The sequence below is a fragment of the Equus przewalskii genome, chromosome 5, assembly GCF_037783145.1.
Source record: "Equus przewalskii isolate Varuska chromosome 5, EquPr2, whole genome shotgun sequence".
Taxonomy (NCBI): Eukaryota; Metazoa; Chordata; class Mammalia; order Perissodactyla; family Equidae; genus Equus; species Equus przewalskii.
The window spans coordinates 18,431,763-18,446,503 of record NC_091835.1 but is presented as its reverse complement, the minus strand read 5'-3'; the positions used below and the strand labels follow the sequence as shown (position 1 = coordinate 18,446,503).

Below are 14,741 nucleotides of genomic sequence, written 5' to 3'. Positions count from 1 at the left end.
ACAGAAGTGAGTCAGGGGGCATCCTTTTCTTCATTACACACACACAGAGCCAGTCTTTTCTTTTCTTTCTTTCTTTTTTTAATTGAGAAATAAATCACATAACATAAATTAATTCTTTTAAAGTATACAACTCAGTGGTTTTTAGTATATTCACATAGTTGTACAACCACCTCCACTATCTCATTTAAGAGCATATTCATCAATCTAACAGAAACCCTGCACTCATTAGCAGTCACCCTCTATTTTTCCCTCCCCTCAGCCCGTGACAACCACTAATGTAACTCCTGTCTCTATGGATTTGCCTGTTCTGGACATTTCATATAAATAGAATGATACAATATGCGGCCTTTCGAGTCTGGCTTTTTTCACTTAGCATAATGTTTTCCAGGTTCTCACATGTTGTAGCATGTATCAGTACAAACATCACATTTTGTTTATCCAATCACCAGCGAATGGACATTTAAGTTGTTTCTACTTTTTGACTATTATGTATAAAGCTGATATGAACATCAGCTGGATCACTTTCTGTTTTATCCATTTGATCAATCTCTGCCATTTAATTGGACTGTTTAATCCATTTACATCTGATGTAAGTACTGGTAAGGCAGGATTTACTCTTGACATTTTGCTATTTGTTTTCTTATGTTTTATATATTTTTGTTCTTCTATTCTTCCACTGCTGGCTTCTTTGGTATTAAATAGATATTTTCCAGTGTACTACTTTAATTCTCTTGTTGATTTTTTTAGTTTATATATATTTTTAAGCTTTAGCATTTCCTTTTTACAAATTAAAAGTTTTAATTTTTAATTAAAAAAAATTTTTTTTTTGAGGAAGATTAGCCCTGAGCTAACATCAGCTGCCAATCCTCCTCTTTTTGCTGAGGAAGACTGGCCCTGAGCTAACATCCATGCCCATCTTCCTCTACTTTACATGTGGGATGCCTACCACAGCATGATGTGCCAAGCGGTGCCATGTCTGCACCTGGGATCCGAACCAGCGAACCCCCGGCCGCCGAAGTGGAACGTGTGCACTCAACCGCTATGTCACTGGGCCGGCCTTGAGAGTTTTTAATTATAAACACTGGTTTATAACATTATATAAACTTCATGTGTGCATCACTGTATTTCGACTTCTGTGTACACTACATTGCATTTACCACCAAAAGTGTGGACTCCATCTGTCACCATTCTAATGGTCCCCCTTTACCCCTTTCACCTTCTCCCAATCCCCTACTTTTAGTCTATTTTTTGAGTTATTTTCTCAGTGATTACTTTTGGGGTTACAATTAACATTTTAATTTGAAAAATGGCAACTTAATTTCAATAGTGTACAATAACTTCACTGCAATTTAGCTGTATTTCCCCAGTACTTCCTGTTGTTACTGTGTTACGAACCGAATGTGTCTCCCCAAAATGCATGCTGAAATCCTAACCCCCAAAGTGATAGTATTAGGAGGTGGGCCCTTAGGAGGCAATTAGGTCATGAGGGTAGAGCCCTCGTGAATGGAATTAGTGCCCTTTATATAAGAAGAGACATGAAGAGAGCTTGCCTTCCCTCTCTCTGCTCTCTGCCATATGAGGATACAAGAAGAGGGCTGTCTCTAAGCTAGGATGAGGGCCTTTACCAGGAACTCAATTATGCCGACACCCTGATCTTGGACTTCTTGTCTCCAGAACTGTGAAAAATAAATGTTTGTTGTTTAAGCCATCCCTTAAATGGTAGATGGCAATTTGTTACAGCAGCCAGGAGTAAGACATATTGTAATATTAATTATATTTTTGTACAGCGTATACACATCAACACCAATTTATGATTGCTGCATACAGCTATGTTTTAAACTAAATAGGAGAAAAAAGAGTTACAAACAAAAACGCATCTACACTATCTTTTCTATTTACCTATGCAGTTACATTTACCAGTGCTCTTTATTTTTTCTTGTGGATTCAAGCTACTGTCTAGTGTCCTTTCATTTCAGCCTGAAGGGTTGACTTTAGCAATTCTTGTATGGCAGGTTGGCTAGTGACAATTCTCTTAGTTTTTATCTGGGAATGTCTTAATTTCACCTTCATTTTGGAAGGACAGTTTTGCTGGATATAGAAATCTTGGTTGAAAGTCTTTTCTTTCTGCACTTTGAATCTGTCATCCTATTGCCTTCTAGTCTCCATAGTTTCTGATGACAAATAAGCTGTTAACGTCATTGAGGATACTGTTACATGATGAGTTGCTTCTCTCGCTGCTTTCAAGATTCCCTCTTTGTCTTTCAATAGTTAATTATGCTGTGTTTAGAAATGGATCTCTTTGAGTTTATCATACTTGGATTCACTGAGGATCCTGGATATGTAGATTAACGTTATTTACCAAATTTGGAAAGTTTTTAGACATTATTTGATCAAATATTCTTCTATCCCTCTCTCTCTTTGGGACTCCCATTATCCCATTCCGTGTATATTGGTATGCTTGACAGCGTTCTACAGTCTCTGAGGCTCTGTTCATTTTTCTCCATCTTTTTTTTTTTCTGGTTGTTCCTCAATTGACCTATCTTCAAGTATTTTCAAGACTGCTTGAATCAGCTGCTGAGTTCCTCTAGCAAATTATTCATTTCAGTTATTGTATTTTTCAACTCCAGAATATTTATTTAATTATTTTTTATAATTTCTATCTCTTTACTGATATGATTTATGGAGACATCATTCTCATACTTTCTTTTTAGTTCTTTAGACATAGTTCCTTTAGTTCTGTGAACATATTTTAAATAGCTGATTTAGTCTGTCTGTTAAGCCCAACATCTAGGCTTCCTCAGAGACAGTTTCTATTAATTACTTTTTTCCCTGTGACTGGGCCGTTTTTTATTTCTTTGTATGTCTTGTAATTTTTTGTTGAAAACTGGACATTTAAATAATATAACACAGCCACTCTGGAAATCAGATTCTCTCTACTTCCCAGGGTTTGTTATTGTTGTTTATTCTGTAACTCTTCTGAACTACTTCTATAAAGTCTGTATTTTCTGTCATATGTGACCTCTGCAGTTAATGACTAGACAGGGATTTCCCTCAATACCCAGAACCAGTAAGTCTCCCAGTGTTCGCTGAGGGGCTGAGTGTGTGTGTTGGGGCACACCTTCAACAGTCAGCCAGGCAGCTGGTAACTCTTCCCTAGCCTTCACTTCTTGCTTGCACAGAGGCAGTCTTTTGACTCACAGATGAACAACTGTTACAGCTTCCTCTGACTTATTTTAAGTGAAGGCTTAACAGTCATTTAACTTCCAACTGAGGCATACCAATTGCCTCACATGGCCTCATGACATCAAGCATATACTTTGTTGTCTTCAGTTCTTCATAATTGTCAAAAACAATGGGTATCTTGTATGCTTAAAGTATTTACTAGTTGTGGACTACTACATCCATTCTGGACATATTCCCACTTCAACTGGCAAGAGCAGTTTGCAGATGCTGTTAGAATGCATTCTCTGTGAGACTGGCCCGGTGGTGTAGTGCTTAAGTTCACGCGCTCTGCTTCAGCAGCCTGGGGTTTGCAGGTTCAGATCCTGGGCGTGGACCTAGCACCGCTTGTCAAGCCACGCTGTAGCAGCATCTCACATGAAATGGGGTAAGACTGGCACAGGTGTTAGCTTAGTGACAATCTTCCTCAAGCAAAAACAGGAAGATTGGTAACAGATGTTAGCTCAGGGCCAATCTTCCTCACCAAAAAAAACAGAAGAAGAAAGAATACATTCTCTGTAAACATGCCACTGGAACAGACTGGGTTGCAGATTAGACAGTGACTACATTTGAGGTGTCCACTCGTGGTTCTATTAATTCATTTATTCAACACTACACACCAAATAGTGTTAGGTTCTAGTAATGCAAGCTTAACAGAAGGTGGGAGATCTTTAAGATATTCCCTCCTTCCTGGACTAATCGCCTGCTACCTACAGATGTCTGGTGACCAAGCAATATTTATTGAGGATTTACCACATGCTAGACAGTGTTTTACATATGACAACCTATTTAATCTTTACAATACGCCTAGGAGGTAGATAGTATCACCATCCCAATTTTACAGGTGGGAAAACTGAAACATAAAGAGGTTAAATGACTTGTCTTAGTCACACAGCTCAGAAATGGCAGAGCTGGAATATAAACTTAGTTCTGCCCAATTCCAGCTCTTCACCACTAAATACAGCTATCTTCCATCCCTCGGCCTTGTCTCTTCTAGCTGATAACGTAGTGAGGTAAGACTTTGGCTCACAATTGGTAGGTGAGAGTTGCCTAGCACTCACCACCATCAGAAATCATCTTCAAGTTGATGAGAATGGGTTTACTTTTCTATAAGGATCTAGAAATCTTGTCTATGACATTTTAGACAGGCCCAACATGGACATATTAAATGTGTCTATTAATGACTCTCTAGTTTTCTAGATAGAAGAACCTAGAAAATAGAAACATTATCATGTTCAAATTTCTGATCAGCATTTGTTTCTAACATGAAACATTCTGCCTTGGAATAAATTAAACGGCATGAGGATCTTTTTCTAAGTGTAAAATTCAATGCTCTAAGTGCTTGTGTATTAACTGTACTACCTTGTTCAATTGTTGCTACATTCCTATGAGTTAGGGAAAATAACTCTTATTTTACAGTAGAGGAAAGTGAGGCAGACAGAGGTTTAATACCTGACCCAAGTTCATATAGGCTGTAAGTGGTAGAATCAAGATTCAAACTCAGGAAGTCTGGCTCCAGAGTTTATGCTCCTAATCACTGTGCTGTACTGGGAACTTCGATAGCATAAGCCTCTAGTAGATGAAGGATGTTTGCAGGGTTACACAAAGAAAAGGGAAGCTCTCTCAAATCTACAGAGAATGGAAAGGAATGTTCTCTCTTTTGCTAAGAGATTTATTAGTACTAGAGAACCTTCTCCAATGCTTTGGAGGTTTATCCTTCTCTACCAATATTCCATTGTCCTACGGATTAATATCCCACTGACATATAGCTAAGGGCCATCAGTAACTTACTGGTTTGAAAGGCTGGTATCTACAGGTCTCTGGCATGGTCAGGACCTTAAGCTGAGCAGGCATAACTCGGGCTGGGTTATCCAGTAACTGGAAGTTTGGCTCAGGTTCTTTTTTCTTCTCTTTTTCTTCCTTTTTCTCTGCCTCATCCTAGAAAATATTTAAAAAAATAACACAACAGTGGTTCACTTCTGTTCCACATCACTAAATAATGTTTGATAAATTTACTGAGCAACTATTAGGTGCAAAAGGTAGTTAGGATTAGACACAACGGAAGTACAACTAAAGTGACCACAGACTCAGAGGAGGGAGAGGGTAACTCCGCTTGGAGGTGAGAATGGTATTGTACTTGGTTTTGAAGGATGAGAAGGTTCTTCTACCAGCAGAGATCAGAAAATAAGGGTCTATTTAAATAAATAATATTCCCTTTGCCTAAAAGTGCCTTTCTTTCTCCTACTATCATTTCATTGTCTGCTGAAAATCCTACTCTGCCCTTTAAAACCCATTTTAGTTATTTCCTCCAAGAACTCGATCCTGATTTATACTCTTATATTCTTCCCATGAATGAAGAGAATTTCTAAAGTCTCTTCCAGTTAAAATTACATGCATTTCTATGCTTGGAACAGGATGATTATGTAAAGGAAGACAAGAGCAAGGTATAATGTCCAACTAAGGAAAGATCTGGACCAAGACAGAGATAGATACATCAACCCATATGACTACCAAGTTATACCTACCACTTCCATTTTCTCCTCCTCCTTTTTTTCTTTTTCTTTTTCCTTCTTTTTAGCCTTGGCAGTAATAGATAACACAGCAGTGGAAACCTAGAAGAAATGAACAGGGTAAACTGTCGTAATCCTTTTCCTATAAACAAACGTACAAGCCCAAAGAGAAGACAGTCCTACAATACTATTTTGTTTCCCGGCAGTAAGACTCATAAAGAACAAAATAATCAGGGAATAAAAGGGAAAAGCAAGGAGGACATTTATGCACATAATTTACGACTATGGTCATCAGGTGAATCTTTAGTTCCTGGGGTCTCATGTCCAATACTCTAATTTTTTTGATCTGTAGCCTATCTTGCATGTGGATTTGCTATCACGAGCTTGTGAGATAGAGATGTGGGTGCCACATGCTTTTTTACTTTATAGGGAAAGCATTGGAAAACATAAACATTTCCTCCAAACCTGCTTGTAAAGATATTCTCACCGGACTAGATGCCCTACAATGGTAATACACAGTGGGTGAGTGGTTAGCCTGGAATTATCCTCCTTGATGGGTCTCACTGAAATCAAAGGTGAAACAGGGAGTTTGAAAGGCCAGGCAGTGTTGGTGTAAAGCTGACCTTGTTTCAGACCCAAGTGGGGGGCGGTCTGCAACACAGCTGATGAAACAAGATGATGTTGTCAAAGGATATTCATCACTCATCACTCTTGAATTTGGTTAATTATATAAGTATCCTTATTTACACACAAAATTTACAGCAAATAATCAACAAGTGGCTAATACAGAACATTATCCTAAGAGAAAGATCCATTTCCCTAAACATAAGGTATCATAAAGGATAGTTTTACTGAGAAAATTTCCCAGGCAGGTGTAGTTCTCTTAATTCACCACAGGTTGATTTAACACATAATGAGTGTCCTCATATACTGTTGGTAGAAGTATAAATTGGTTATATCCATTCTGAAAGGAAATTTAGTTAATACCTATGAAAATAAGTAACATACAATTTTTTTTTGTTTTGTTTTGTTTTTTCCAAGGAAGATTAGCCCTGAGCTAACATCTGCCAATCCTCCTCTTTTTGCTGAGGAAGACTGGCCCTGAGCTGATATCCGTGCCCATCTTCCTCTACTTTATATGTGGGACGCCTACCACAGCATGGCTTGCCCCACAGTGCCACGTCCGCACCCGGGATCTACTGGTAAACCCCGGGCCGCGGAAGCGGAACGTGAACACTTAACCGCTGCGCCACCGGGCCAGCCCCCATTATTTTTGATCAAGCAATTCCTCATCTAAGATCCTAACCTATAGATATACTTGTACAAGTGCATGAATATACATGTATAAAGATTCTTATTCCAGTCTCATTTGTAACAGTGACAAATTACAAATAACCTTAAACGTCCGTCAGACAAGGAACTGGTATGATAAATAATGGTATATATATATATATATATAAAGAGATTGCTCTGCAGCTGTGGAAAAAATGAGATCCATATACATTGGAAATTTTAAAGATAAATTGTTAAAGTGAAAACAATAAGATGTAGAATCGTATGTAGAAAATAATTCTATGTGCAGTATAAAAAGTATTGATATGTGCAGAGAAAACATTTGGAGGGATTCACAAACTGTGATTCTTGCAACATGGGACATAGATAACCAGGAGAGAAAAAGGGCTTTTACTTTATATCCTTTGTAATGTTAGATTTTACCATGACAAGTATTACTTTTAAAATACCTAATTTAAAATGTAAAAATACTTAAAATAAACCCAAGTAACACACTAAGCAGCTTCCATATATATAAGTATAGGGCCGCTCAAAGGAATGAAGAACCTACCTTTTCCTTTTCTTTTTCTTTTGGTACTTCCAGGGGGGCAGGATATGCAAATGTGGATGGTTTACAGTTTGATTTATACTGAACTTTCGGCATCTGAAGAAATAAAAGAATTTTTTCCCTTTCTATTAAAATAATCAAAATCAAGATTTAAGTATTCTATGCTCTTAACAAGCACACGGATGCAACGGGATGCCAAAAGTTTCAATCCACACTGAATATTCAATTGCAGTGCTATTCAATTGTTATCACTCCTCCCTTAAAGGCTTCTGTCTTCTTTCAATAATTAGTTTTGAGGTGCTTTACAGAACTACCTGCAGTTCCTTATACTTTCCTGAAGTTCTGTGCCTTTGTGTATCCCTTTATCTCATCTTTACTGACCATGCACCCCACTTCTTTAGTTTAGGTCCCACTCATGGTGTGAACATCAGATCAACTGTTACCTCCTTTGTAAAGTATGATCTGATTATCTAGCCTGCATACCTAACGTCCCCTCCTTGTACCACACTAACAACCTACGTAAGTCTGCATACAGTTCCTACACCATATAATCACACCTTACAAGAGTCTAACATAAAGCCTAACGGAAAAGTCAGCTTCACATTACATATTGACCAGGTTTAAAGTTCTAGTCTGAATTTTTCTCTATTTACCCAATTTGCATTGATAGAGAATGGTAATAAACATCATATTTACTAGCATAAGTAATCTTGTCTTTTCCATCCCACTTCCATTGTAAAGAATGGAAATAGAGATCATAAAATTGTGTGCCAGAGGAAAAAGTCCCTAAAGATTATACAAGATGTTTAACTATAATGTTAAAGGTTAGGGATTGGGAAACCAAAAGATTCTTGTTTCAGAGCTAAAACTGCTAGATATTTACAAATGTGAGTAGTTTAATACTGAAACACTTGAAGGATAACTGGCTGTACACCTATACTGAAAAAAATCAACTCAATGAAATAATCTTTATCAGCCATTATTTTGGCCTCAAAATTTTCCACTCTGAAAATTTAATAGAACATTTTAACGACAGTGATGATGAGATGTAAGAGTTATTTAAAGGTCAAAAGGACTCTGAGAGGATGGAAGAACAAGAAGGTAAACCATCAGGCCACAGGACTAAGAAAGAGCTAAGCAGAAACTCCATTAAAAAAAAGAGGCTGGTGTGATGACAGGCGATGCATCACCTTAAGTCTCTGACCTAAGTGCCTAGTTTCTTTCTGTCAGATTCCCTGGCTCCTCACTACTGGTCTTGTTTTCTGCCACCACCAAAGAGACAACTTCCTATTTTGTTTTTCCCTTTAGTAATAATCCTTTCTTCCTTCAAATGCTCTAGCATCGTAACTCTGACATATGTCCCTGTCTCAACCCTTCATTCCTTACTAAGATTTGGTTTAGGTCCTCTTTCTTCCTTGTCTAGATTATTGTAATAGCATTGTAATGGATTTCCACTGATATGAGAATGATGTTTCTAGAATACAAAGTTCATCACGTCATTCACCTACATGAAGCCCTTCAACAGCTCCCACAGACCTTCGGTATTACATAAAGTCCATCAGTTAGCTATAAAGCCTTTTCATATTTTTATGTTTTGCCCCCTCTCTCACCATTCCCTCTCAATTGATTTACCCAAGGTTACATAGTTAGTAATGAGATTTGATTTTCAAAACTCCCAACACACTCCAATCAACAAGGTGAAGACTCACTTTGAAGGGGAAACACTTTATTGATGAGATGTCAACTTACCTTTAAAACTTCATGAAAATCTTTGTCAGTGGGTGGTGAACTATACACTACACACTATAAAACCAATATCTCAAAAACATACCTTTAAGTCCTTGTTAAGACCAATGACACAGGTAGGGGTATAAGCCAACGACAGGAAATGTGAAAGAGGAAACCAGAACCAGAACTGGGTAAAGACAAGGACGCCAACCACAGAAGGCATATGGGTGTGCCCAGTCCTCGACTGCAAGGAGATTGTGACATTATGACCACCTGTGGAAAAAGAGAGAAACCATGAACATGAAGCCAGTAGGGCAATGATAAAGATTTCTAAGTACTGCACTAGGGAAGCATTTGGTGATTATTTTAAGAATACAGTTCATAAAATCGAATATGTAGTCGCTGGAATTAGTTAGCCAGCGAGCTCTCCAGGGTCTTCAAAACTGGAAGTGCTGTACTTTAACTGGACTCAGGGTAAATCTGGATCTTCTTTCTATATAGCCAAGCATTTTTCAAAAACTAAGCCTGAAGGATATCAAAGCTGTATGCTAAATTAAATATTAATCTATATTATACATTGGTTTTTAATGTGCTAATAAAAAGCAAAATTTTAGTACACATCACATTTTCAAACAGTGGGGACTGAAGCAAACTGGAGAGTTCATGTCCTATTTAAGGAGTACATGTTACTAGAGATGCAGGTCCAGGGTCACTAGGCAATTTTGTTTTTAAAAGTAGACCCAAATCTGGATTTTGTCCAAAATTTTGCAAACTTTGCTAGGCAGGCAAAACAAAACACGTGTTAAGTCACATTTGGCCCATGGGCTGCGGTGTTGTAGCCTCTGGTCTATCTGGTAACAGTGTTAGTGCTAGACCCTAGAACTTCAAGACGCAAACCTTTTAGTTTACATAATATAGTCTATAAAAATGGGACTTGTCTATATCTGGTCACCACCCTAATCTGAATTCCAATTCTGGATCCTTGCTTGCTCAAATTTCCCTTTTCTTAATCTCAGTATCACCTTCACCTCACAGATACCTTCATGTTTTGCTTGAAGTCAGGAAGTGAGTACTAACTTTACTAAATCAAAAAGCATTTAAATTTTTCATAAGAATCAAGGTTCTACTGTTCAATCAAATACTCTAGATTTTCTTAATACTCCACTAGAGACTTTATCTGGAAAAAAAATCAGGTATATTTAAGTTTTGTTTTTCCAACAGTAATGAGTTATATACATTTATTGTCTGCTTATCCTCTTCCCTATTCTAACCCTCACATTCATTGAATGCTTACTATATATGGAGAATTTTGAACAAAATACTGAAAAAGATCCCAAAGAGCCTCCAGTCTAGTGGAGAAGACAGACAACGAGATAATTAAAATGAGGCATAAAAATATTATGCTAGATATAAACCTGGGTACTAGTGGGGACATACAGCTAAGCATGGTACCTAAGCCAGGGTGGGGGCTGGGTAGGATAGAAGAAGAGGGGGAGAGGCTTCCCAGAGAATGTGATGTTTGATCTCAGTTTCAAAGCTGAATTTCCTTTTATTTCAATAAAACCTATCTTCTTCAGACTTAGAAACTAAACTAGCCTTTTATTCTAATAGTGTGAGATTTAACATAAAAAAGGGAGAGTTTATCTTATTGAGAGTGCTTACAGTTTTACAAACTTCAGTCCTAAACTTTCTTAATCTTCAGCTCTTCTCCCTGTAGTTGCCCTCTCCAGATCTTCTCTACGACCACTAACTTCTCAGAGATAGACTGCAGGACTATACATTGCTCTAATGCAGCTGCAGCACAGTTTTGTAGGAGGACAGGATACTAACATAGTGAAAGGGGGTACGAGAATAATTTTATGTTCACAATAGTGAGCATGACAGTACAGAAGTTTTATGTACTAAATAACACTAAAATACCGAATGCCAAAATCATTATAAAGAGAAATGGAAAGAAGCATCAAAATTTCATGGGCCCATGACAAATCAGACAGACACAAAAAAAGAGGTGGCAGGGGAGGGGGCTGAAAGAGCAAGGAAGAAGGAGAAAACAGAGAGAAGATTTCTAGTAAAGATGGCAGAATAAAGCTGAAACACAGAATTATCAGCCCCTAATTCTTTTTTTTTTATTATTAATGTTATGATAGACTGCAACCTTGTGAGATTTCAGTTGTACATTATTGTTAGTCATGTTGTGGGTACACCACTTCCCCCTTTGTGCCCTCCCCCCACCCCCCCCTTTTCCCTGGTAACCACTGATCAGAACTCCTTGTCAATATATTAACTTCCACCTATGAGTGGAGTCATATAGAGTTCGTCTTTCTCTGACTGGCTTATTTCGCTTAACATAATACCCTCGAGGGCCATCCACATTGCTGCGAATGGGCCAATTTTGTCTTTTTTTATGGCTGAGTAATATTCCATTGTGTATATATACCACATCTTCTTTATCCAATCATCAGTTTCTGGGCATGTAGGTTGGTTCCACCTCTTGGCTATTGTAAATAATGCTGCGATGAACATAGGGGTGAAAGGAACTCTTGGGATTTCTGATTTCAGGTTCTTAGGATAGATACCCAGTAATGGGATGGCTGGGTCATAGGGTATTTCTATTTTTAACCTTTTGAGAAATCTCCATACTGTTTTCCATAGTGGCTGTACCAGTTTGCATTCCCACCAATAGTGTATGAGGGTTCCTTTTTCTCCACAACCTCTCCAACATTTGTCACTCTCGGTTTTGGATGTTTTTGCCAATCTAACGGGTGTAAGGTGATATCTTAGTGTAGTTTTGATTTGCATTTCCCTGATGATTAGCAATGGTGAACATCTTTTCATGTGTCTATTGGCCATATTTATATCTTCTTTTGAGAAATGTCTGTTCATGTCCTCTGCCCATTTTTTGATCGGGTTGTTTTTTTGTTGTTAAGCAGTGTGAGTTCTTTGTATATTATGGAGATTAACCCTTTGTCGGATAAGTGGCTTGTAAATATTTTTTCCCAATTAGTGAGCTGTTTTTTTGTTTCAATCCTGTTTTCCCTTGCCTTGAAGAAGCTCTTTAGTCTGATGAAGTCCCATTTGTTTATTCTTTCTATTGTTTCCCTCAACTGAGGAGTTATAGTGTCCGAAAAGATTCTTTTGAAACTGATGTCAAAGAGTGTACTGCCTATATTCTCTTCTAGAAGACTTATTGTTTCAGGCCTAATCTTTAGGTCTTTGAGCCATTTTGAGTTTATTTTGGTGTGTGGTGAAAAAGAATGGTCAATTTTCAATCTTTTTCTTTTTTTTTTTTAAGATTTTATTTTTCCTTTTTCTCCCCAAGCCCCCCGGTACGTAGTTGTGTATTTTTAGTTGTGAGTCCCTCTAGTTGCGGCATGTGGGACCCTCCTCAGCATGGCTTGACGAGCGGTGCCATGTCTGCGCCCGGGATCCGAACTAGTGAAACCCTGGGCTGCCGAAGTGGAGTGCACGAACTTAACCACTCGGTTACGAGGCCAGTCCCTAACCCCCCCTTAATTCTTAACAAATAACTCTAATATAGTAAAAACCAGCAAAAAACTGTAGTGGTACCAAATAAACAAGTAAAGAGTTGTAGTTTAAAACCACAAACTTCAGAAAGTGGCAGCTAAAATAAAAAAGATTATGGAGTAGTAAAATATTACTCCTAAATCCTATTTAAAAACTTATTAACAAAAGTAGCCAACGTGTAAGGCTACATCTATATGATTCCAACTACATAACACTCCAGAAAAAAAAAAACTAAAGCTATGGAGAAAGTCAAAAGATCAATGGTTGCCAAGAGATTGTCAGAGCAAGAGAAGGATGAAAAGGTAAAGCACAGAGGATTTTTAGGGCAGGGAAACTGTATAACATTGTAATGATGGATACATGTCATCATGCATTTGTCAAAACACAGAGAGTGAACCCAAATGTAAACTGGAGACTGATTAAAATCCAGCCAATTAAGTATCAAGTCTTAGTATAGATACCCAGGAAAAAGAAGTAGCAACAAAAGATATGGTAGTGAACACTGAACCCATTTAAATATGGAACTAAACTGTGAGAATTATGATTTCACAAGAGAAAGTAAATATTATAAAACATGACAATGTAAACATAATACAAAAATATTGGAAAATGGTAAAGAATGAGAAGGGAGAAACTATGGCATGTCAATGTCTGTATTGTTTATACATGGGAGAGAATCAATGCCATGGAGAACTGAAATGTTTACTTTACCCAAAGTATCCATGGAGTATTTTCCCTATTTATATACTGCTGTAAGGAACTGTCTTTAAATTAAAAAGAGAAAAATAAATTGTACTCTAACACTAAAAACTTAAGCAGCAAACTCTCAACTTCTTGGAAAATTAAAACAAACAAAAACACCCCCAGTGACAAATGAACTAAAAGAGAGACGGATTTTTTCCTTAAAAATTTTCCAATGTCAACTTGTTTAAAACTGATATATACTAAGAAAATGAAAGAAAAAAAAATTAGCCAACACTCACTGAACACTTTACTAAGTGACAGGCACTGCTCTAATTGTTTTACATGTATTTTTAACCCTCCCAACACTACAAGGTAGACTTTACAAGACAGAAAGACAACATTAAGAGGGGTCAATTACTTCTCAAGATTATATACCTAGTGTTGTGAAAGGACTGGGATTCGAACCCTAACAGTCTATACTCTTAACAACTCTACTAAATTATTTCTATGCATTACAGGCTCCAAATTTCTTCCAGGAATAATTTGCCCCAGACTCAACTTCTATTACGTCATATAGTTAGAGCAGACAGTCAATTCATTAGATTTAGTTTAAACAAATTAATAAATCTGAAAGACTTAAAAACATTTACCTGCATCTAGTATGCCCTGGGCCAGTATAGCGCCAAACTTGGCCATGACATCATCATGTTTATCATTGATGACTTTGGAATACAGCTGTCTGAACTGATTCACCTGAAGGAACAAGAAAAAGAATTACAGTCTAATTCTATTCGTTTGCTGTGTCATTTTAGAACAGGGAATAGATTGCTCAAATGGTAATGAAACTAGAGTTCTGAATTTCAAAACATGTAAAAAGAGAGGGATATGGACCAGATTTGAAGGCAACACAGCTCCATGGTTGAAATCATGGGTGTTTATGCCTTTTTCTGGTGTGGGAGCCCAGTTCTGTTTTCAAGCCTCATCCCACAGTGGATGATTCAGACTCAAGGGAATGTGAATGTGAGAGTGCACTGCACCACTGTTAGTCAGCAGGCTTACGCAGTTCCAGTGAACACTGAGGCTTTCATCGCACTGTGAATTCCAGCGGTTCTGCTTTCCGTCAACCTTACAGATTTCCTAACAGGCACAGTCCTTCATTTTCATCTTAAAGTAAACTACCCTTCACTGAAGTTGTGTGAGGTATATTTTGGACTAACTGTATTCACATATACAGT

The 14,741-nt window shown here is 37.6% G+C and overlaps 1 protein-coding gene across 2 annotated transcripts in view; it reads right to left on the bottom strand.

Moving 5' to 3' along the window:
• The window catches only part of PSMD1 (proteasome 26S subunit, non-ATPase 1), a 96,955-nt gene that overhangs the window by 3,756 nt on the left and 78,458 nt on the right, over positions 1 to 14,741 (bottom strand). For both annotated transcript variants that reach the window (XM_008530052.2, XM_008530053.2), the window contains exons 19-23: positions 14,157 to 14,259; positions 9,401 to 9,570; positions 7,573 to 7,665; positions 5,745 to 5,831; positions 5,011 to 5,157 (exon numbers count right to left, since the gene is read on the bottom strand). In XM_008530052.2, coding sequence (XP_008528274.1) covers positions 5,011 to 5,157; positions 5,745 to 5,831; positions 7,573 to 7,665; positions 9,401 to 9,570; positions 14,157 to 14,259 — 600 coding nt within the window. The remainder of the gene's footprint in view (positions 1 to 5,010; positions 5,158 to 5,744; positions 5,832 to 7,572; positions 7,666 to 9,400; positions 9,571 to 14,156; positions 14,260 to 14,741) is intronic.